Source organism: Malania oleifera, chromosome 2 (assembly GCF_029873635.1).
Source record: "Malania oleifera isolate guangnan ecotype guangnan chromosome 2, ASM2987363v1, whole genome shotgun sequence".
NCBI lineage: Eukaryota > Viridiplantae > Streptophyta > Magnoliopsida > Santalales > Ximeniaceae > Malania > Malania oleifera.
The window spans coordinates 112,085,156-112,111,367 of record NC_080418.1 but is presented as its reverse complement, the minus strand read 5'-3'; the positions used below and the strand labels follow the sequence as shown (position 1 = coordinate 112,111,367).

At 37.5% G+C, this 26,212-nt stretch overlaps 1 protein-coding gene across 1 annotated transcript in view; it reads right to left on the bottom strand.

The window, feature by feature from the left end:
* The window catches only part of LOC131149053 (cellulose synthase-like protein B4), a 67,989-nt gene that overhangs the window by 26,972 nt on the left and 14,805 nt on the right, over positions 1-26,212 (bottom strand). Inside the window, exon 8 of the mRNA XM_058099106.1 lies at positions 687-1,037. Within this exon, the coding sequence (XP_057955089.1) occupies positions 687-1,037 (351 nt within the window). The remainder of the gene's footprint in view (positions 1-686; positions 1,038-26,212) is intronic.

The window sequence follows — 26,212 nt, the reverse complement described above, 5'->3', positions numbered from 1 at the left end:
AATGTCACCATCTAATTTATTGCGTTAGCAAAGTCAGTCTTATTTTTTTAAGTCACTAATCAGTAGGGTACCATGCATATGACAGTAGCCTACTAAGCTTAAAATTGATATCTTCTAACAAATGATATATTTTATAATTATAGAAGAATATTTGGATTAGTTTAAGTGTTACTTAAAAAAAAATTAGATCAAAGAATATTTGCCGCAAAAAATATAATTTATAGGGTGCAAAATAAGGTAGGGCGGGTAAGGGTAAAAGGGATTGAATTTATAAATTCAATGTGTGTGTGATGCCTAACCCTTAGAACAAAAAAAAATTACCTTATGTTTGGATAGTTTTTGAATTTAGATTTGTATTGGATTTGGATAAAATATAATACAAAATTGTATTAAAAATTGTCTAAAACTACACAAATCTATATCTAAGGTTCAAAATTCATATTCCTAAACACAACAAGATTAATATATTGCAAGATTAATTGATTAAAAATTAGTTCATTTAAGTAGTATATGACATTGTTCATACACCTTCACTTTTACTCACAAGTTAATTTTCATGAATAGAAGTTACTTTTATTAACTTTTAACTATATGGCATGCAGGGGAGTATTAGCTTGCACAAGAGAAAGTAACTTCCTATACAAGCATATATAACTTAATTAAGTAATTAAAAAAAAACAACTCACCTTGGGCAAGAAATAAGAGTTTGAGATAATGCAACATGCTGGAAGAGCAGCATAGCATAGCTCAGGAACAGAACGCAAGCCCCAGGTATAACACCAAATGTAGGCCAAGCCTTGCCTAAATTGAAGCTTTGTGGCGAAGATGGCAACAAATGGACTGCTTCTGCTAGCAAGGATTTCAGAAAAGCCCGTGACCCATCGCTTTTGCTGCGCCATTGCCGAAGGCCCGCCTGGCGGTGCAAACCCAAGGAATGCAGGCCGGTTTGGTGTGCAGTAGACAGAGCCCCAGCCTCTTGAATGGATTGTAATTCCAAAAAGGCTATCTTCAGCTATTGATCCATACACCCATCCAACCTGAAAACCAAATAACCAAAACATGCAATTTACTAAACATCATTGATTCTGCAACATAGTTAAATTTATAAGCTTAATATATATATATATATATATGTGTGTGTGTGTGTGTGTGTGTGCGCGCGTGTGCGCGCGCGCGTGTGTATGTGTGGGGCCCAGCCGAGTCAGCTCAAGTGGTAAGGGCTACTTGTGATCCCATGGTCACTGATTGGATTCCCCCTTAAGGCATTACGACGATGAATTATTAGGGATGCGTCAATAGACAGACAACTTTCACCCCCCAGGTTATCATATATATTTACATTTGAAATAATAAACGTGTGAACGAATATTTTTTACCAGAGCTAATAACAACATCAAACTAATAGAGCATTACATCATCAACCCTTGATATCCTTACATGGTCTTCGCAACATCCTTAAAAAATTAATAACTAATTGTAGATGCAACAATTTGTATAATAGCTTGGATAGAACATCTAGCATGCATATTGTTAGGACCCTATGAGCAACTAGAAAAATATGAACACCGAAAATTTAACGTGGTTCGGTCAACATTGACCTACGTCCACGAAGCACACCACAAATTCACTATTCGTCGGAAAAATACAACTCTCTTCCTCCTCTCACTCTCTTCCTCCTCTCTTTCTTCTCTCTGCTCTCAGTGCCTCTCTTGTACATCTTACAACCCTCCACAGCTCTCTATTTATAGGGCTTTGGAATCAATTACAATTTAATACAATAAATTACAAATGGGAGGTTTCATCCATTTAAATTAAATGGTGGATAAATGCCTCTAGCTTGCAATGCGTCATTTATCTCCTCATGCGTGTCTCCAACTCAACGTCTCTTGGCTCCAGCACAACAATCTCCCACTTGGAGATGGAGACGCCACCTCAACCAGTATCATGAATAAATGATGTGTTCAAAATATGTGTTCAGGCATGAAGACCAACTGAAGTTGAACACAACTTCAACTTCTCTGTAGTCACCACCTTAGTTAACATATCTACCGGATTTCTACTACCTTGGATTTTTTCAAGTATCAACATGTCGTCCTTTATCAGAGATCTTTTGAAGTGGTAACGTAATCCAATATGCTTAGTTCTGAAATGAAATGCTAAGTTTTTTTCCAGATGTATCGCATTCTGACTGTCACTGTACAAAACATTCCTCTCCTGCTTTAATCCAAGCTCCGTTAACAAACCTTGAAGCCAAATCATCTCTTTACTGGTTTCTGTCACTGCTACATACTCAGCTTCTGTAGTGGATAGTACAACAATCTTCTGTATCTGTGACATCCAACTAACAGTTGTTGTGCCAACAGTGAATATATACCTGGCGGTGCTTCTGCAATGATCAATTTCACCTGCAAAATTAGCATCTACAAATTTTTTTATTTTCAAATCGCTTTTTCCAAAACATAGGCACTTATCAATAGTGCCATGAAGATATCTCAAAATCCACTTCACTGCTTCTCAGTGTGCCTTCCTTGAATTTGACATATACTTACTGACAGCTCCCACTGCTTGGCCAAAATCCAGTCTGGTACCAACCATAGCATACATTAGACTTCTGACGGCTGAGGCGTATGGTACCTTAGCCATGAAGTCTTTCTCTTCATCTGTCTAGGGAGACTGATCCTTTAAGAGATGAAAGTGACCTGCCAATGGTGTATTTACTATCTTGACGCTGCTCATGTTGAACCTCTGTAAAACATGACTGATGTACTCTAATTGAGATAATTGCAACGTGCCTTGTTGCTTATCTTTAGGGATCCACATCCCAAGAATCTGCTTTGTAGGACCCAAGTCTTTCATATCAAATTTCTCTGACAATTGCTGCTTCAATTTTCTGATATCTTCTACATCTGATCCTGCGACTAGCATATCATTAACATATAACAGTAGAATAATATAGCTAGCACGATACCTCTTGAAGTAGTAAAAGTGGTCAGCATTGCACTTCTGAAAATCGTTCCTCTGTATACAGTTGTCGAATTTCTTGTACCACTGTTTAGGAGTTTGTTTAAGACCATACAAACTCTTTTTCAATTTGTATATAAGATTCTCTTTACCTTTTACTGAGAAACCTTCTAACTGTTCCATATAAATTTCCTCATGAAGATTACCGTGAAGAAATGTCGTCTTCACATCCAACTGCTCAAGATGTAAATCCTCTGAGGCAACAATACTTAAAACATAACAGATGGTTGTCAGTTTGATAACTGGTGCAAAAATATCACTGTAGTCAATTCCTTCCTTCTATTTGAAACCTTTGACTACTAACCAAACTTTATACCTTTTGGACCCATTATGCTCTTCTTTGATCTTGTATACCCATTTGTTGTGAAGAGTCTTCTTACCATTAGGCAACTTAGCTAGTTCCCACGTTTTGTTAGAGTTAAGAGATTTCATCTCATCTTTTATTGCAAGCTCTCACTTGCTCGCATCTCCTTCCTGACATGCTTCAACATAGCATTCAAGTTCTCCTCCATCTGTAAGAAGTAAATGGTTCACATACCTCCTATTTGGTACATGTTACCGAGAAGATCTCCTAAGCTCTGGTGCTAGAGTAGGAGGTGGTGGTGCAACAATCTGCTCCACATGTTCCTCTGCCTGAGGAATCTCAGTATTCTGCTGAGGATGCTCGGTGTTTAGCTGACGTATCCTTACACATTCTAAAACATCATCCACATCTATCAAGGTTGTTTTAGACTCTGTAGATTCTGTTGTGTGTCTATATTTGTCCATCACCTTTTCATCAAAAATCACATCTCCACTTCTGATCATCTTTTTGTTTTCATCATCCCAAATGCGGTATCCATATTCATCTCCACCATAACTGATGAAAGTGCATTTCCGGGATTTCGAATCCAGCTTATTCCTAACATGATCATTGATATGTACACATGCAACACAACCAAAAACTTTCAAATGTGAAAGTCTTACCTCTTTGTTACTCCAAACTTCTTTTGATAGACTATAGTCCAATGGTACTAATGGACTCCTGTTAATTAAATAAGCTGCTGTGTTGACTGCTTCAGCCCAAAACATCTTTGGCAAGCCTGATTGCATACGCATGCTTATGGCTTTTTCTGTCAACATTCTATTCATCTGCTCGACTACGCCGTTGTGTTGAGGCGTACCTGGCACAATTCTTTTCATTTTGATACCATGCTCATAGCAGAATTTCTTGAACTCGATGTCAACATACTCACCACCATTATTTGTTCTCATCTTCTTGATTTTCAAACTAATTTTGTTTTCTTTCATTGCTTTCCAAATTTTAAAAACATCAAAAACATCAGATTTATACTTCAGGAAGTAAACTCATACCATCCATAAATGGTCATCGATAAATGTGACAAAGTAATGCTTTCCCCCTGTGGAAAAAACGGTTGTTGGTCCCCACACATCTGAATAGACTAGCTCAAGTCTCTCTTTCTTTGGGGTAGTGATGTTTGTCTTGAAACTGACTCTCTTTTGTTTCCCAAATATGCAATCCTCACATGTGTCAATCTTCACTGACTGTAAATCACTCAACTTACCCTTTGAGTGTATCACCATGAGTCCCTACTCACTTAGGTGTCCGAGTCGTTGATGCCATAAGTTGCTATCGTCATTTCCTGTAGCAACTGTAATAGACATGCATGCATCAAGAGTTACATAAAGAGTACCACTTTTCTTACCTTGAGCAATGGTCAATGCACCCTTCGAAATCTTCCATTCATCACCAATGAAAGATGTGTTATATCCTTCATCTGCCAATTGACCGACTGAGATCAAATTCTTCCTCAAGTCTAGAATATACCTGACATCTCTCAGTTTCCATACTGACCTGTTCATTTTGATCTTCACTATCCCCTTACCGGCAATGTCACAAGGTTGATCACTGCTCAGATATACTCTACCGAAATTACCTAATGTATACTCCTCTAGACAATCTCTGCTGCAAGTGGCATGGAATGAAGCTCCAGATTCTAACACCCAAGACTCCTTTTTGCTCTCCAAAGAGCAAATCAACAAATCATCATTTTCTGAAGCAATATTTGCTTTTGTCTTTTCCCTCATCTTGTATTTTTTCTTCTGACTTCTACACTAGTTCTTCTAATGACCAGTTTTTCCACAGTTCCAACACTCAATAATTTTTGTGCTCTAGAAACCTGTGTCCTAAGAACCTCTGGGATTTCTAGATTAAGACCACCTAGGCCTAGATCTGCTGCGGTTGTTTAATCATCCATGTCTGTTTCCTCTGCCTCGACTTTCCATGTTCAAGGCTGAACTCGAAGTGGAGCCATGGTTTGACTGCATTCTGATTTCCTTCGTCAAAATCATGTTGACGACCTTATCGTATACAAGCTTTGATTTTCCTGCGGAGCTACTGATTGCAGTAACAACATCATTCTAACTTTCGGGCAACTGACTGAGAATCAATAGGGCATGAATTTCATTATCAAATGTTATCCCGACTGAGGCAAGTTGATCCGACAACTCGTTGAAATTATTCAAATATCTACTAAAACTTTCACATGCAGACATGTTCATAGTAAATAATTTTTTCATGAGATGTACCTTGTTAGCGGCTGATGGCTGCTCATACATATTCAAAAGTGCATCCATCAGAGACTTGGTGGATGATATGTGCTTGATATTGAATGCCACAAAATTTGACAACGTCATTCTGATGGCTCCGAGAGCTTTTTCATCAAGCAACTCCCACTCGTCCTCGTTCATAGATGATGGCTTACCCTCCAATGTTAAGTGCAATTCCTTTCCAAATAAATAATCTTCTATCTGCATCTTCCAGAAACCAAAATTGTTGTCGTTGAACATTATGGTTTTTGAGCTCTTTTCGTTTGACATCTTGATTCGCTAATATAAAGATGGAATTAGCTCAAATGGAAAGCACGGTTGGATCCAAAACGGTCGAAAACCTTAGAAATGATTCAAATCATTCGAAAAACAGATCCAAAACGACTGTGAAAAACTCAATTAAAGTTTAGGTCAAACCTGGTCAACTGGTCAATGCTGACGTGGCAATGCAGATATAACAGTGCTAACGTGGCGTGATGACATGGCAGTAAGGCCCACCTGGTGAGGTGGCACTGGAACCCGCCTGCTGACGTGGCGCTGGGACCCACCTGTAGACGTGGCGAGTGGCGTGGCACTGCAGACGTGCCCGGGTCCTGATCGGTTTGAGTTGGATACAGATCCGGGTCTTTGTGGGTTGGTCCGGTGTGAGTGAGTGAGTCGTCAGGTCGGGTCGGTGTTGTCCGGGTCGGGCTGAGGCAGTCCAGGCAAGGAAGACGCATGAGCGCGTGGTGGCGTGTGTAGCTTCGCCTGAGCTCCGTTCGAGCTCCAGCTTGCACGGTAGGCTTCGTCTTAGCGAGGTGAAGGTGATGGTGGCCTTAAAACTCAGTTTCAAGCCACTGGACAGAGCTTTGATTTCGGTGAACACTCCAATTTGGCCTTTTTTCTCCAATCGGGCTCTGATACCACTTGTTAGGAACAGAGGAGCCCATGGGTGAGCTTGATAAACATGGGTGAACACCAACTTGACCCAAAATATTAAGCCTATTGGGTCTTAGGCCCAATCATGTATATAAGCACCCATCATCCACTCAATTTTTCCAATGTGGAATAAAGTCACAAGTAGAATTCTCAACAATCTCCCCCTCACTTGTGATTTCCAACTACTCCCCCTTGAACGAAAATCGTCTCCCCTCTGGGAGTAAACTCAATTCTCTAACAACTACTCAAGTGGGCCTTACCACTAGCATCTTATGTGCGTCAGATTGCATTCCGTGTGCTTTCAAACCAATCCTACATCTCACGTTTTGACTCTATATGGATCCATCCCTAGCCTAGATGATCCTTATTGGCCTCGGCCACACACTTGGTCCTCCAACTGTTAGCACGTCAAGAGAATTAACTTCACGTCTCGACTTTTCACGATGTCGCTCACCCAGAGTTATGAACTGTTGGCTCTGATACCACTTGTTAGGACCCTGTAAGCAACTAGAAAAATATGAACACCGTAAATTTAACATGATTCGGTCAAGATCAACCTATGTCCATAGAGCACACCACAAATTCACCATTCACCAGAAAAATACAACTCTCTTCCTCCTCTCTTTCTTCTCTCTTCTCTCTGTGCCTCTCTTGTACATCTTACTACCCTTGACAGCTCTCTAATTATAGGGCTTGGGAATCAATTACAATTTAATACAATAAATTACAAATGGGAGGTTTCATCCATTTAAATTAAATGGTGGATAAATGGCTCCAGCTTGCAACGCGTCATTTATCTTCTCACACATGTCTCCAGCTCAACGTCTCTTGGCTCCAACACAACACATATTGTGATTATAATTTGCAATTCCTCAATTTTAAAATAAGATAACATGCAAAATAAGGCATGAGTTCCCTATTTTATAGACAAGGAACCTATAATCCCAAGAAAATATAATTTGGTAGTAGATAAGTAAACTTATTTATCTCAATTCTATAGATTTGATCTTTTAGTTTAAATTACTTTTCCTACAACAAAGGTTTGGAAGATTCCAAATATAAAAACTAAAAAATTGCATCCACTAGCAACAACATAATTGAGGAAATCAATCAATATTAGCTGATCCAAAATCTTATTCAAATATTATGTAATACTAGATATCTTACAATTAGAATCCTCTTTTATTTATTTATTTATTTTTTTGCTGCTTCAATTCCTCCATCACTTTTTATATCCTACAAAAAAAATATCAATTTGAATGTATGAAAAAATTAAGGTAATAAATGCAAAAGTAAAAAATTAGCTGAAGCGATTGACCAACCACCTTGGCAGTCAATTGACCACTTTCCCCACCAAATTAGCTTGGCGCCCTAACGGGCAATCGACTGGCCGCTTCAAGTAGTCGACCATCCCTACTGAAGTTCAAAAATTTAAGTTCTTTGCACATGATTGGTTGGGGAGTTTAGGCATGTCATGTGTCCCTTTGATGCCACATGTCAAGTCTTGACATTAGAAATCGATAGTTGGTAGTTATTGGTGGTTAAATTCGAAAAAAAGGAAAAAAAATCCATTTTCCTTCCATCCTTGTTGAAAGTATTTGGGGTGTGATTAGAGAGAGAGGAGTCCTTATTTAATCTATAGTGTGATTATCCATTTTCCTTCCGTCTATGTTTGATTACGTGATGCCTCTAGAATCGAAGATGCAAAGCAAGAATGGAAGGAGTTTATCAAAGTGCGGATCAAACGTGAAGAAGTGTTCGATACTAGGTTAGTTCTTTAGCTGAGAGCTCTAATTCTTTTCAAAAATTGAAGATATCGGACATTAAGATTTTGAAAGAGTTTCAAATTCAGCAGCAAGGAGTTTGCATCAAGCATGAAAAAATTATTTCATGGGTTAAACCCCCCACAAGGTGGATAAAATTTAATTGTGATGGGAGCTATAGGGGCAATCCGAGTACTTCAGAAGGCGGAGGATTTATTCGAAACTGCCATGGCATGGTGAAAGTAATTTTTTCAAGTTATTTTGGCAATGGTACGAACAATAGTGCGGAATTGAAAGCAATTCTGGAAGGAATTCGTTTATGCAAACGACTTCATTATTTTAATGTGATTATTGAAAGTGACTCATGAATTGTCGTTGATTGATTTCGGAAAAATAGATGTACCTTCTGGTATCTTTGGGATTTTTGGGAGGATCTCGTGATAGAGCTAGAAGGAGTGAACTTCATGGTGATCCACCAATATAGGGAAGGCAATAGTGTAACTGATTTTCTCGCTAGAGAAGGAGAAATGGGAAACAATGTCATCTACGAAGAACAACATCTTTTACCACGTTCTTTGAAAGGTATCTTTCGGATGGATAGGTTGGGTCTTACTTCCTTTTGTCATTAGTTCAACATCTCGATTTTTGTTTGGTAGGTTTAGATTTTTAAATTTTTAAATTTTATTTTATTTTATTATTTTTGTTTTTGATAGGCTTGTTTAGATTTGTTTCTTATTTAACTTTGTTTGGATTTGTAGTCCTGTTTTGGTTGGTTGTTGGTGTTGTTTTTGGGAGGGCTTTAATTTCTTTATCTGTAATCTCTCAATGTTTGTCTTATAACCACGGTATTCTTCCGCCAAAAGTGAAGGCATATCAATAAAGTATGCATTTTTTTAAAATAAATTAAAAAGAAAAAAAAGAAAAAAAGATCAATGCCTAACCCTTTTCCTCTTCAATTTGTGTTCATTTCCTTTAATATTTTAAATGCATAATGCATTTAGGTTATTCCGTGCTAATGGTTAGATTTGTCAAATTTTTTATGTCATTATATGTTGTTTATGGCATGTTAGTGGTGTTAGGACGTCTTGCTTACAATTTCCTTATTAAAAGCATGCCTAAGTATCAAAAAATTGCATGTATTGGATTTTTTGCATTGCAAACGGTCGACCAACCCTCTTGTTTTTGAAAATTGAACCGCTAGTTACAAGGCGATTGACTAGCCCTCTACAAGTGGTCGACTGCCAAACTTTGTTCATTTCGGAACTTAAGTGTCCAAATTGGGCATACGATGTCCTAAATTAGTGGGGTCAATTCCAACATGTTTGTGATATTGAAGTAGACGTGTTGAAACTTACGATATCTAAAAACTCCTCTGCAGTTGAAAATTAGACACCTGAACTAAGTTTACCCAAAAAGTTAAATTTGCTAAGCTGATTTCGAAACTCAAGTTTCAAAATTGGGCATACGAGGTCCAAATTGAATGGAGTTAGTTAAGCACGTCTATAACAATGACATGGACGTGCTAGAGATGACAGTACCCAGAAACTCCTCCTCAGTTAAAAATTAGACAATTAGAAGCAAAACAAGTTTCATAGTTTAGGTACTTAGTTCATTTCAGAACTCAAGTGTCCAAATCAGGCACACGAGGTACAAATTAAGTGAGGACAATTTCAACATGTCTATAACGTTGGAGTAGACATGCTGGAGCTCACAATCCCCAAAAATTCCTCTTGGTTTGAAAATTAAACACGTAGAACAAAATTAACCTTAATAGTTAGAATTTCTTAGTAATACAAGTTCAAATTCAGTGGGATCAGTTCCAACATGTCTGTGACATTGAAGTCGATGTGCCGGAGCTCATGGTGCCCAAAAATTCCTCTCTAGTTAAAAATTAGACACTCAGAAGCAAAATGAGTTACAAAAGTTTAGGTACTTAGTTCATTTCGGAACTCAAGTGTCCAACTCAGACATATGAGGTCGAAATTGAATGGGGTCAATTCCAACACATTCATGACATTGAAGTGAATATTTTTTTAGCTGACGGTACCCAAAAACTCCTCTCTAGTTGAAAATTAGACACGTAGAATTAAGTTAACCTTAATCGTTAAAATTGCTTGATTGATTTCGAAATTCAAGTGTCCAAATCAAGCATATGAGGTTCAAATTGAGTGGAATCAATTTCAATGTGTTTGTAACATTAAAGTGGACATGTCAGAACTCACAATACCCAAAAACTCCTCTTCAATTGATAATTAGACACTTAGAAAGAAAATGAGTTACGAAAGTTTAGGTACTTAGTTCATTTCAAAACTTATGTGTCCAAATCAAGCAAATGATGTACAAATTTCGTGGGGTTAGTTTCAACACGTCCATGACATTCAAGTGGATGTGTTGGAGTTGATAGTACCCGAAAGCTTCTCTCCAAGTTAAAATTGGACACGTAGAACTAAGTTAACTTTAATAGTTAACATTGCTTAGTTGATTTCGAAACTCAAGTGTCCAAATTGGGCATACAAGGCCCAAATTTAATGGGTTAGTTTTTACACGTATGTGACATTGAAGTGGACATGCCAGAGCTGGCAGTACCCAAAAACTTCTCTCCAGTTGAAAATGAGATGCACAAAAACAAAATGATTTTCATAGTTTAGGCACTTAGTTCATTTCAGAACTCAAGTATCCAAATTAGGCATACGAGGTTAAAATTGAGTAGTGAGGTTAGTTTCAATTCATCTGTGATGTTGGAGTGGACATACCAGAGCTCAAAGTTCCCAAAAATTCCTTCTGATTTGAAAATTATGCACATAGAACTAAGTTAACCTTAATAGTTAAAAATTGCTTAGTTGATTTCAGAACTCAAGTGTCCAAATCGGGCATACGAGGTCCAAATTGAGTCGGATCACCTCCAGCACATCCGTGACATTGAAGCGGACATGTTGGAGCTCACATTACATGAAATCTCATCTCCAAATAAAAATTAGACACTTAGAAGTAAAATGACTTTCATAATTTAGGTGCTTAGTTCATTTTGGAACTAAAGTGTTCAAATCGGGCATACGAGATCCAAATTGAGTAGGGTTAGTTCCAACATGTTTGTGACATTAAAGTGGACATATCTGAGCTAACAATACCCAAAAGCTTCTCTCTAGTTTAAAATTAGACATGCAAAACTAAGTTAACCTTAATAATTAAAATTGCCTTGTTGCTTTCAAAACTCTGTTAACTATATGAGTTAGATCTCGTTTTGATAATGACAAATCTCTCAGTATCTTACATGTGCCTTGAGCTTTTATACAGGATTAACCTTAGCACATAATGGCTGGTAAAGATACAAGTGTTGTCATAAGGAACCAAATGCTCAAATCACAAGATGGCAATTGAAGAACCAAAGGGAATGAAGACCATTTTTCTTTATTGTAATCATATTTCAATCTTTTGGGTCTGTAATAATTATGATCTATAATAATTACATTTCATGCATGATAGGTATTTATGCTCAAAAGGTTATAGACTGACTTTAAGTCCCTTGTTACTTCATGAAAATTACCCGAAGTTTAAATTATATCTATTTAGGGTCAATTTGAGGGCAAAATTGAAAATCCAAATGTCCTCGGTCGACCGACCACCCATGTATTATAATCAAACGATCAACCGAACTACTATTTGCCCGGGTCAACTTGTTGGCCACGGCTCAGTCACCAACTCAGTGTTGAACTGAGCTCACACGGTCGACCGAACCTTGTGCTACCTTGCTCAGTCAACCGAACATATAGTTCAAAACTACCACGGTCAACCGAACCTAGTTGATGGCAAACCGTCCCCTTATCACGGTTGACCAAACCCACGAAGGGTTCTGATTTTCTAGTCTTAAGGTCGACCGGCTTGTCCTTGATCAACTGAACCAATTTAAAATTTAAATTGGCTATGAAAGCTCAGTCGATTGCCGGTTCCCCTTGGTCGACCGACCCGAGCTTAGGTCGACCGAGCCTCTCAGGTTTGCTATTTTTTACCGCACTAATCAAGGGTTAGTTTTTATTAATAATTTTTTCAAAATGACCACCGTATCCCCACGGTAATATTTTTTAGGATATCTATATGTACTCATTCGTTTGTCCTGATTAACCACTTGGAGTAACAAAATAAGTAGCAAATACTCTCTAAAATTATTTGTGCTCCTATTGCTTATATTCTTTCAAATCTTTCAAGAAAATCACTTATTCTCCTTACACTCTTATTTGAAAAATCATCTTTGAGGAGAATCACTATTTATAACTCCTTACTTGCAAACTAATTGCAACTTAAAAGGGAGTTTGATTTCTTATTGTGGTGCATACTTTCATACATCATTCTTGAAGCTTACTACTCTCTCTTGCATTATCTGAAATTGATTTTTTGAGAGTAAGTTAAAGTTATTCCCATTATATTTTATTGATAAATATAATTTGGGAATAACTCTTATTTGTTTTTGAGTCTTGGCATTCTTATTGCCAGATTCGAAAGCTTGCTTGTGCTATTTGATAAAATACGTTTTTGCAAGCTTAAACCCAATCTCGATTGTGCCTAATATTTGAAAAATATTTGTTGAGATATTTACTTAAAAGTTCAAAATCATTTGATTATTCATTTGTTGAATGTATTATTTTGAATCAAAGGCATCACTCTCACATACACTACAAAAAAATGGGTTTTTAGTGACGAAAGTATTAGTAGCGAATTCAATTTCGTCACTAATAGTTGGTATTAGTGATGATTTTTAAGAACCGTCACTAATAGTCTAAGCCTTAGTGATGGTTTCAACAACCATCACTAATACGACACTAGTAGTGATGGTTTTAAAACCGTTACTAATACTTTCGTTACTAAAAACAGCGCGGTAAACAATTTCCGCCCGAAATTTTTTTCGGAAAAATATTAGCGACGATTCTAGGGTATTAGAGACGGTTTAGAAACTGTCACTACTAGTGTTTTTTAAAAAGAATATTAAAAAAGAAATGGGTAAGGGTATTAGTGACAGTTTAGGAGAATCGTCACTAATAAAGGGGTATTAGTGACAGTTTTGAAATCGTCACTACTAGTGTTTTCTATTTAAAAAATATTTAAAAAAAATGGTTAAGGGTATTAGTGACGGTTTGGGAGAACCGTCACTAATAAAGGGGTATTAGTGACGGTTTTGAAACCGTCACTATTAGTGTTTTTATTTAAAAAATATTAAAAAAAAATGGTTAAAGGTATTAGTGACGATTTTGGAGAATTGTCACTAATAACGGGGTATTAGTGACAATTTCAAAATCGTCAATACTACTTCAGACTTCAGTCCAAAAAGCCCTAAGGGCCCCTAACCCATGCCGCAGCTCTTACTCTTTCCTCATCTCTGACCTCTCAGCTCTCACTCTCTCAAATCTCAATCCTCTCCTCTCCTGAGTTGCCTCTCCTCTCCTCTGGTGCGCTGCTACGTGCTAGACTTGTTGGTGTTGTGAGCCTGCGAAGTGCGAACGATCCCCAGTTCGAGTCGTCGTCACCTCCAGGCTCCACAGACCCCAGCCACAGGCATCAGTCATCCCCAGCTCTACAGACGACTTGACTCCACACCTCCAGTCTCCAGCTGCTCCACGGTAAGATTAAGCTCCATCTTCCATGCAGTCATGGGTTATCATGCCCCTTTCTTGCTGCTTCAAGCCATGTAGTCATTTTTTTGTGACTTTTCGAATGATGCTTCTTGATATTTAAATATATTGCTAAGTAATCCAAAATATATGTAGTCTTTAGGACTGGATTGCTAGTTTCACTAGTTCGATCATCTCTCAAATTTGACATTGGAATTGTAGAAGATTCTTCCCCAGTTTTGCAATCTATGATTCCCTCGTAATTGCTCTGTGCTTTTATTTCTGGTTTTGGTTCATCAACTGTGTTCTTCTACATCAAAGGGCTTGAATATTTTGGCTGTGTTATGAGGAAATTTGTGAAATGAGAGGCATTTCATATCAAACGAACTCAATTTCCCCACTACTTGGACTCTTAGAGGCAAAAGAAGAGCTGGGGAATAAGAAATATTGGCAGACACTTCCTCCTTGGCAAAATAGTTGGTGTGCTGCGGGAGGACAGATGTTGGGGTTACCGGAGAGCTACAGATGAAGCTGTTGCTAGAATAAGAATCCCCTGAATCGCAATCACTCTTCTGATCTTCCACATCCATCATATCAAACCTTTCTCCAGCTAGATTAATCATGTCATCAAGTGCCTCCAACACTGTTTCAACTACAAAGAAGAAGAAAAAAAATTCAATGAGCTTAATTCACAAAAATTCCAATTAAGAGAAAGCTGCCACCTAAATCTTGGATAAATAACTTACCAATGCAACCAGAAGGGATCTGCATATTGCTGAGATCATTAGGCTTGCAAGGTGTTGAGCACTCCTGATTCTTTGCCCATAAATTCTGAAGGGATTTCAAATAATTGCAAAAGTAGACCATTCCCTATTTAAACATGTCATATGCATTAGCCTATGAGCCTTTGAAATTATGGAAAAAGCTATTTTTTGTTTCATTAGTTTAATTTTGAACTTGTTCCATCGATAGACCCTTCAGTTCTAAACTTGGGATATGCGCTGTGGCTTCAGGGTTAAGGGTATAGCTTATGGAGGCCCTCCATTGTTGAAACCACCAACTGCAAGAAGATAGGGAAGTAGGTAAAACCGAGAAGTGCACCAACACTTAAAAAAAGATGGTATTCTTCCTACAACAGCTTGTGAATTTCCTAAGGGCAGATTAAAGAATACCTGCACCAACACTTAAAAAAAGTGTATTCTTCCTACAACAGGTTGTGAATTTCCTAAGTATAGATCAAAGAATACCTCATTAATCGAAGTAGAGCCATCACAAGGAGGCAGGTCCTTGGTGTCTCTAAATGTCAGGATCTTCCTTCTTAGCTTATCCGTTAAAATCAAGTTACCTGTAGATCTGGGTGAACCATCATCCGTCAAGCCTTGTGCTCCTGTTTGATTCTTAGACATTTTGGGACTTTTGGCTACTTTGCAAGAAATTGTATTAGGGTTTGGATTAGGCGTAGTTTTCAAAGAGGTAGGTGCATGGTAAATGAACCTTTGATTGTATTCCTAACGTGACAAAGTTGAGAGTGCTTTGAGATAGAGGATTTATGGTGCTTGTAATAGATAAAATTTGTGCTTTCTTGTGTTTATAATTCCATGAAAAGAATTTTGCAGTTTCTTCTTGTACACAGCAAGTACATATTTGATTACCAAATGAAATTAATTCTGCTTCCCAACTTGACACAGTTGGGAGCACTGTGAGATAAAGGATTTAGTTCATTTGTCTATTGAAGCCTACTTTTATAGAGAGAAATGATAGGTTCTTGCTATAACTTAAAAGCCAAAAGTTGGAATTTAGTGAGAGTCAAACTGCTTACTGTGAGTCCTAAACATCTCTTTTGTTGAGTAAGCTCTAGAAATCCTAACAACAATAAATAGTTAAATACCATCTCTTGTCCAAAAGTACTCCTAGCCATACAGAATGAAATAAACTAGAAAGAATCAAGCCCCTATACAAATCTAAAGAATTATGCTGCTACATTAAAGCATGAAGAGTAACCACACTACAGCAATGTAACAGTAATGTGAAAAGTATTTTGTCATATTTGTTCTGCATCTCTATTACCTATTAGAAATCATTAAAACAAATTTTTATCATTATTTCCATTTTTAGATTTGTAGACAAAGTATTCTGTAAGAGCGTGTGGATTATTTAGACTGGCTTCATTGTTGGAAACTTAGGATCACATAGGATAAACAAATTTTGAGATATGTTTGGCTATGATCCACTTAACTCCATGTTCTCAGATCATTGTCTCCATAATTTCATATTAACATATGGCTTGATATGTATTTGATTATTATTCACTAAGGCATTGAACATTTTTGTTCATATTTTATCTTGTTTGGTGTAACGCATTTTTATGCAACTGAGTGATTCATGGTTGGAGGTAGTCTTGTTAGCGCATGATTAATTTCTTTTCAGTATCACTCTCATAGTCCCATCAATCGCGATTGTTACCTATTGAAGCATTTATCTTCAACAACCATATCTTTACACCTTAATGCCATAAGGCTTATGCCTTGCCTACTTATCACGGGCTCCTTATGCAAAATTAATTATTGTCATTTCATGTGTGCATCGAAGCTTAGACCCATTCAAGAATGGTTACTATACATTCATACCTCATCGTACATGTATGAAAAATCAATTGTTAAAATTTAATTGAATATTAGTCATATTATGTAGACTAATAATCAATTGAACATGTCGATTATTTGTTTCATTTACAATTAGTCATGTTTGTATTTCAACCATTATTGAATTGTCCAATGTGGACAGTTTAGGAAGTTTTATTTACATTCTTGTCATCGTTCACGCTTTCGTCATTGTCATTATATATTTCGATCGCTCTCTACTTGTGTTCTCTGGATGCATAGTGGAGTGTGGTGACAATTTGTCAGTGATGGAAAACTAGCAGATGATGTGCACTTCCCCCATCTCATGTACTTGGAGAGCATTGGGGAGATGCTGCTGAAATTTATAATGACTACGACGAAGGAATTTGAGCGATTGATCGCAATGTAATTGCAACATTCCTGAATGGGATAGGATCCGTACCCTTTAGATGAAAGGTCGTTGATTATAGGATTCATAATGCATGCGTCATAAACATTCTGACAATGTAATCAACACCATTTACTTGAACATGTTATAGGGAATTAATGAACATGGATAAGAGTTGGATGAACGCTCGGGGTAGGATTTTGCCAAAATACGTGAAAGGGGTACATGATTTCATAGAGTTCGCGCGTCCTCGTGCTGACGATGCTAGTAGAATAAGGTGTCCTTGCAAGAAATGCCAAAACATAACATTCAAACACATTGATTTAGTCTATTCACATTTATTAGACTTTGGAATGGAGAAAATGTACACAAGATGGGTGTTCCACGGTGAAGATTATGCAGTTCAGAGCGATGATGATGACGATGAAGATAAGGGGGCAAATATAGTAGGTGGTGATGTACGTTCGAAAGGGTTAATCGAAATGTTAGGTGACACGGAAGATGTCAGTCTGTCGTGTACTGGTGATGAATCTAGTTTAGTAGGTACCATACCTTGCGATCATAGTACGTTAAATCGATTTGGTAAACCATTTGCTAATCTTGTGAGGGATGCACGGGTGCCCCTATATCCAAACTGTAGAAAGTTCTCAAAATTAGAGTTCCTGATAAAGTTGCTTCATGCAAAGACAATGCATGGGTTATCTTAGAGCGCATTTAACATGCATTTAAGCCTCATTAAGGCAGCACTGCCTAATGGTGAAACACTTCCAAAGTCCTTTTATGAGGCGAAGACATACATGCATGAATTGGGTCTCGATTACACTACAATACATGCGTGTAGGTATGATTGTGCACTCTTTTATGGTGAACATGAAAACGCGAATGAGTGTTCAGAATGTGGTGAACCGAGGTATACAACTAATCAGAAGAAGGGTAAAAAGATCCCCTAAAATGTTTTGCAATATTATCCATTAATCCTGCGGCTGCAACGATTGTATATGTGCAAAAAGACTGCTATATATATGAGATGGCATAATGAGAAACGTCTTCAAGATGGAAACACCCTTAGCCATCCAACGGACTTCGAAGCTTGGGACAAGTTTGATAAAATGCATCCGTGGTTTGCTAGTGATCCTCGCAACATCAAACTTGGCCTTGCTTCATATGGGTTCAATCCTTTCGGTAACATGAACAACCTATACAACATGTGGCCAGTTATGATGATGCCATACAATATGCCGCCATGGCGATACATGAAAGAACCCTTCATTTATATGTCTCTACTTATTCTTGGACCGAGGGCACCTAGTAATGATATTGACGTTTACTTGAGGCCATTAATTGATGAGTTGAAAGAACTATGGGAGAAAGGAGTGGAGACATTTGATGTGCAAACTGGGATAACATTTCAGATGCATGCTGTACTTTTGTGGACAATTAATTATTTCCCCACCTACGGCAATCTATCGGGCTGGAGCACAAAAGGTTACTTAGCATTCCCAGTGTGTAATAAGGATATTGGGTCCTTATCATTAAAGCATGGACACAAGTTATGTTTTATGTGTCATCGTTGTTTTTTACGACCTGAACATCCTTGGAGGACTCGTGGTGTCAAAAGCTTTAATGGAAATCTTGAACAAAGGTTGCAACCAAACCGACTAGGCGGGGAAGAGATATTAAACCAGCTCAGGTTGATCAGAGATATGAAATTTGGGAAATCACCTAACAATAGAAAAAGGAAACGTGCTGAGTGGGAGTTAAATTGGACAAAGAGAAGCATCTTCTTCGAGTTGTCATACTGGAAAGATCTTCCACTACACCACAACCTGGATGTCATGCACATCTAGAAGAACATTTGTGAAAATGTCATTTATACATTGTTAGATATAAATGGGAAGACAAAGGACAACGCAAATGCTCATCGAGATATGGAAGATATAGGAATACGGCCTGAGTTGCATCTGATATGTGATGGGGACAAACTTCTCATGCCATCATCCTGTTACACATTTTCGAAAGATGAGAAGAAGAATTTCTTCGAATGGTTGAAATCAGTGAAGTTTCCTAATGGATATGCATCGAACATATCTCGATGCATAAGCACGAGGGAATGGAAGATGTTAGGAATGAAAAGTCATCACTGTCACATCCTTTTGCAATGAGTTCTGCCCGTTTTCCTTCGTGGACACTTGACCGAAGATGTTCGCTCGATGCTGATTGAAATGGGGATCTTCTTTCGAAAGTTGTGCTCTGAGAAATTAAGCGTAAATGTACTTGAATGGTTAGCAGATGACATTGTGATCATATTATGCAAGCTGGAGAAAATATTTCCGCCAGCATTATTTGATGTGATGGTCCACCTAGCCGTCCATTTACCAATGGATGCCATAATTGGAGGATCGGTCCAATATCATTGGATGTATCCTATTGAGAGGTACATTATAAAGTCCTACAACGTTCGCATGATTTCCTTGTTTTTTTTTTTTTGTGTACAACTCACTAATGCTATGTAAACTGCACAGGTTTTTATCCACTTTGAAGGGTTATGTGCGCAATAAGGCACGACTAGAAGGTTCAATCATTGAGGCATACATTGACAGTGAATGTCTTGCATTTCGCTCAATGTATCGACATAATATTGAAACAAGGTTCACTTGTGAGGAGCAAAATGTAGACGTTCATGCTATTAATGCCAAAGATGAAGAACCGAGGAGCTCTATATTTCGAGGAAATGTTCAGCCGTTCGGTGCACGGGTTTACGATTTCATTGATATGGAGGACCTACGAAAGGCACATTTTTACGTCCTCAATAATTGTGATGAAATTATTCCATATATCGAGTACGTGGTTCAAAACTCCTTACTTCGAATTGTATTTACATATGCATATATACTTAGTTGACATTAACATGTACTATTGTTGCATATAGTGAACATAAAGCTGAACTTTTTGCTCAAAATGAAAGGAATGTTGACGAAAGACATAAGGAATTTGTCAATTGGTTTGAGTGCCGTGTAAGTAACAACTACTGCGTGAGTTCGCTACAATGTACATTTTCAATATTGATGGTTTACTCATCTAAAGTCATTTGTAATTAATAGATGAAAGCCATGTATTATAATAAAGAACCAACAAGAAGTAAAGATTTGTACGCGTTGGCATGTGGCCCCAATCAACGAGTTAACCGCAACAGCAGTTGCATTGTCAACGGCTTACGCTTTCATACCAAATCCCTCGAATTGCATAGAAGAACCCAAAATTGTGGCGTTGCGGTGCTAGGCACAGAAGGAGATGAGGAAATTGACTATTTTGGTGTGTTGGATGACATTATAGAGCTTCACTATGGAGCTAACAGACTTGTCCACATCTTCAAGTGTACCGGGTGGGACATTAGCAATAAATAGAGTGGGAAAAATACAGATGCCTACTTTACTAGTGTTAATTTCAGTAAAACATAGTATCAAAATGACCCTTTTGTACTTGCGACTTAGGCAGAACAGTGTTATACCTTAAGGACACAAAATTAAAGGGTGAATGGCATGTGGCCCAAAAAATTCCTCCTCGAAGTTTGTATGATATTACAGAAATCGCAGATAGGGAGAAGAGTGTTAGCGATGATCCTTTCCAAGAAGATCAACCATCTGTTTCCATAGCAATGCATTCTGCTATCAATGTTGCTGAGGAAGGAGACGATCCTATACTATTAAATAGGGTTGGTGCCATGGCAGAACACGTAGGAACTGCTGACATTAGAATTGAACCCTTTGTACACGTTGACTTCATCGACAGTGATGAAATTGATGGGGAAGATGAAACTATGGTTATGTATTGTTATGAAGAGGAAGACACTCTAGAAAGTGAGGATGATACTGATATTGAGGACGTATAGGGGGTAAGCGTGTTATGTTGTCATCGTGCATTTGACATATAAGAACAAATGAAAATATATTTACTATGCATCCATCTAATATCCAATCTTCTTATATTTACTTGTGAACTATTTTGCAGACATGGCCCCAGGAGGTTGCCGCCCCTTACTTCAGGCTAGGCTATCGACAACAGCATCCCGCGAGGATGATAGGTCATCATCGAGAGCGACTGAGCACGTCGGGGCTGATGCGGAACCTTCTGAGCCCTCGGAACCCTAGCTCGACATTGATACATCAGTTAGGGATCAGGCCCAGGGTGAGTTGCCATCCATAATCAGCACCGTTGGTAAGGTTATGCGTATTTGATTTAGAATAATATATTTACTGTCATTTCACGTGTATGATTATGTTATTATTCTTTAACTTTTCTTTCAGTATCGACCTCTATGACGCATATGAGTGCAGGCCGCGGTGCAGCGAAGAACGTTGCGCTAAAGAAGCACCTGCATAGGACTGGGCGAAGGATTCGTATCGACATTCCTCCAGGCTTTACAGCCCCGATTGATGATTGGTGTACAACCTAGTCACGGGAGTTTGGGATTATATGTCGCCAATATGCTCCAGTCACTTGCTTCACCTGACCAAAGGTGACGGAGCAAAGGTGACGGAGGCTGAGCGCTTGGTTCTGTATGAGCGCATCTTGGTAAGTAACCCTAAAACATTTCTTTCACTTTTAATATATTACAAGAAAGATTCTCTAACATTCAATATATATATTTCATATGTAGGAAGAGTTTGATATGGACATTTTCACCGCAAACCATGTGAAAAAGGCGGTGAACACGCAGCTGTGCTCTTGGTGTAAGACCTATTGTAGCAAAATGCGCAACCATTTTAGGGAGATGGAAGATTAGGCAGAAGCGCACCCATACGATAAGATCTCCCTAGAGGATTGGTGGGTGGTGTGTCGCCATTTTCACGATCCTAACTATCAGGTGATGTGCTTCTATTAATTACAATAACTACTTTTTCATATTTATGTGAATAAAAAAAAGTGATTACATATATTTTGTAGGCTATCTGTGAGAAAAATGCTGCGAATCACAGAAAACTAGATATGACGCATTGTGGTGGCTCGAAATTGTTCGTCAATCATCGAAAGGTAATTGCTACGAAACTATCTGACCATCACTTGACAAGTGTTATTTATATTGACACCGCTGAATTCATATTAATGAACTTTTATATGATACTATAGCGTGTTCCCGTCACTGGCGACCTGGAGTCGAGGTCGGATCTATATCAGAGAACACATCAGAGGACATCGGGGGAGTGGTGCCAAGGTGCACAGATGAAACATGTAAGTCAAGCAGATTATTTAGTTCATTCTCTTATTCAAAACGTCATTTGTATTCTTATTTCTTCATTTTCATCATTTTAATGAATGAAAATAGGTAAGGATGCTTGAGCTGCGAGAAGCACCCGTTGCAGAGGGCAGTCCGCCGATGACGGATGACAAGATCTGCACTCAAGTTCTTGGGCAACGATCAGGTGGTTGGTTGAATGGTCTTGGGAGTGGATACATCGCCCCAACATCATCATCTTCTTTCAATGCGGCGTCTCGTGCTGAGATTGACCGAGAGCGCCGAGCCGCCGAGGCTCGAGAGGAGGTGATGGTTATCTGGGTGCAAATGGTGAAAGCGGAGAACCAGCAATTGAAAGAAAAGATCTCGAATTGGGAAGCGGAGATGCAAGCCATCAAGGATTGGAAAGTGTAGATGGAACAAATGATGCGCCAATCCCGTCCAGATGATGCGGGTGACTCCTCTCATTAGAAGGTATGTACAAGCTAGTTACAATTAATTGAAATATAAAATGCATGAGGATTTCAATTGGAATAAATACTTCATCTTTTTTTTTTTTTTTTTTCAAAATACATCAATAGATTAATTGTTGGTATAATGTTATGGTCTGCTTGTCTAATCAATGACCTAATTAGAGTGAATCGAACTCTCAAGTACAAATTCAATATAGAACTATGATATGGTAGACAGATCAAATGGATATCTAGAGACACTCTTTTAAAAATATTTTCCAAGGTATATGTCTAGAATCCAATCATGAACTTGAACCATAATTAATCCTTTCAAGACACTCAACATCATGTGTGAGATTGAAGAATTGTTTAGCAACTCCACAAACAAAAACACGGTCGCTGGGGCGATGAATTGAATCAAAGACCCATAAGAAGCTAGATAGAGACATGTACTTTGCATAAGTGGGTCGCTGAATTAGCAGTGAGTACATAAAAAAACTCCCTCAAATCACACCAAACACTCCCATCATCCCCAATCTCCACACCCCCCCCCCCCCCCTATGACAAGCAAGCATAGGGCTGTAGGTGTGTAAATGAGCCAACTTCCAGCTACTCGAGTACCTTGACAAATTGAGGTTTGACTTTCACAGCACTAATGACCATCGTAATCAAGCTTTTGTTATTTATGTATTTTTTTATATTTTATAAGTGCTATATTATATGTCTTATATAAATTGTATATATTCTAATAAATTTTATAAATATATTTAATAATATTTTAAATAGAGCTTAATTGAGTCAAGCTCAAATTATAAGAACTCGTAGTCAAGTTGAGTTTGAGTTCATCAATTACAAGATCAATCAAGTTTGAATTTAGTTTAGTATTCCATCATTGTCTCGAATCGAATGCACCCTTAACATCCAACATTCTTTCACATCATTCTTCCAAAAAACACTTCTATCAAGGAAATCTAACTCCTAAAACCATAAAACTTAACAAAGCACTTAAATAAATTATTACCTGAAGCAATTAAAATATAACAATGACAAATGGGATGAAAGAAAATTACTAGGAACAGTAGATAGTGCATTACAGTATCTTACTAAAAGCATGCTCATAAACTCTTGGTGAAATTGTAATTACATGTGAAATTGTAATTACATAGACCAACAAGAATTCCTTACAACAAACTATCATGAATTTACTTAGATAAACAATAGACCAATAAAAAGTCATGATTAGCAATATTTCTGTAGGCAGTGTAATGATTATCAGAACAGGTCGCAGAAGTGCTGAGGTCTATCTCTCTATTAGAAAATTTGACAATCAATACATTGTCATCCCCTAAAACTCTTTGTAGGTGAGTCTTTTTTCCACAAAATTACAACGCATTTTAGCTTTATATACAAGTCTCAATCTGTATATTTACGGAATAAACCTCATATTTTTTTCTATTTTTGGGCTTCTTTTCTTACAGATATGTTCTTCACATCATTTCTTCATTCTTATACATCAAACAGGCTTCCAAATGGGTCCTCAGTATCTCAGAAAACAAACACAAAACAATTATTGACAATGTAATTCAAACAAATGCATTTCCAATGAATTGGCAAACAATTCCTTCCATTATTCCATATCTTTTAGAAATTTGTTCAAATATTCAATGAATTCACACTTACGACAAATAGTAAATGAAAGTTGGCAAGAAGAGTTTTTAAAGACAAAGCCTACCTGGGAAAGGAAAAAGAAAAAAGAAAAGAAAAGCTTCAGCAATAAATTTGGAAAATTGAATCGAGCACAAGAAAGAGAATTGCCAAAACATTACTGCAATGAGAAGATGGTGAAAGAATAATTTGAATAAAAACATTTATTATTGTAAGATTACAACAATATTCCAGTATAGACTAGTTACAAGAAGATCACATTCCCAAAATAAGTGAGCGTCCTAACTTTCTCCTTTTCCTAAAAATTCTTAAGAGACCCATACTTTTCAGGAGGAAAGAACTGTCAAGGGGTCTTGGCCTTGTTTCTTCTTAACTTTCCTTAACTAATCATATTTTTGTCATTTTATTACAATACCTTATTTCAGTTTCAACGAATGAATCAAATCTAAGAATTTCATCTCATTGTTTCATGCGTAGCTGCTTGGCAGCCACCATGTTCCACTGCTACAGGCACTACTGCAGGCACGGTGTAGTAATTGTCCAAGTATATATCAATTTTTTTATATACTTGGCAATATAGGCTCACCTATGTGAGAACCCATTGACATTGTCTATGTAGGGGTCAACTGCAAAAAGATATTGACATTGGCTGCAATCCACTGAAATATAGAATATCAAACAAGAGGATCCCCATATTGTGCTTCTGTAGGTGTCATTTGCTATCTAAGAGTTTCTTCTCTGATTTTGGTGAGATTTTTGTTCAAAACTACTTTCATTTCTAGTTGTCCTTGGCTTCCCTTGGTTTCTTTGGTTTCTTTTCCCCCTTTAGAAATGGTGACAGTTTGAGGCATTGGTGGGCCTAATATGACTTCAAAAATAGTGCTGTGAACTCTGAATCTGTGTAGGCTAGTTTACTGAGATCTTTAAAGGACTTAAATTTTCTAGAAAATGAAACTTCAAGCATGAGTATGTTGCAAGTCAAATTAGGAAGTGAAATGTAATTCAATGAATTTCAAGGCTTTACTGTGTTCTGTGTGCCCGTGTTGCAATTTTGTGAATTTGGGCTATGGCTTCATTTGAAAGCAGCTATCTTTGGTGATTCATATTGTTGATTTGCATGATCTTGTACATTCTTTTTAGCTAATGGTTCTTTCCCGATTAATATTTTGCCATCTATGTCTGGAATCTCTTCTTCATTCATCTGACTTTGATGAAGATGCATTGCCAATTGAAATTGTTGGATTGTAATGTTACTGTACACTGTAACTTTGTGATGTTGCTGTCTTAAGGTTGCTGAACCATAATATTATTGTGTTTAGGTTGCTAGTTGTAGTTTCTAGACGTAGAACTATAAAAGTCAGTTTTTTGCATTTCATTGTAGTGATTTTAAAGGTTGCTGTCTTGAGGTTGCATTTCATTTTATTTTGTTTTTAGTTCGGTGTCCTTTTGATAAAATTGATAAAATTGAGGTCAAGTTTAATCCAGGAGTAAATATGAAATTGTGGTTTGAAAAATAATTTTTCTAGGTGTTGGGAAACTAAGGAGTAAGGATCATTTTTCTCCATCTTATTATAAGTAGCTTTACTACCTGGTTTTTTCTTTTTTTTTTTCCCCAAGCTTGTTAATTGTCATAATTACAATACCATCCCCCCTTATGTTTTCTACATCGCTTTCTTTCTTATGGTTATGGAATGTATGGTATGATTTTCTCTCTTTCACTTAAGCAGGTATGGACCATTCTGGATATGTACTACGTTGATATTTGTTGCAGCTTCGATTGGAACATTTGTTACATACTTGGCACACAAGCTACAGAAAAAAGAATGGGACTATGACATTAATCTGGTGACTTGGTCTGCGGGTTTGTTCTATGGTTATGTGACAATTGTTCCTCTAGGCTTGTATGTAATCCTCAAGTATTTCTCAGCACCGTCCGGCCCC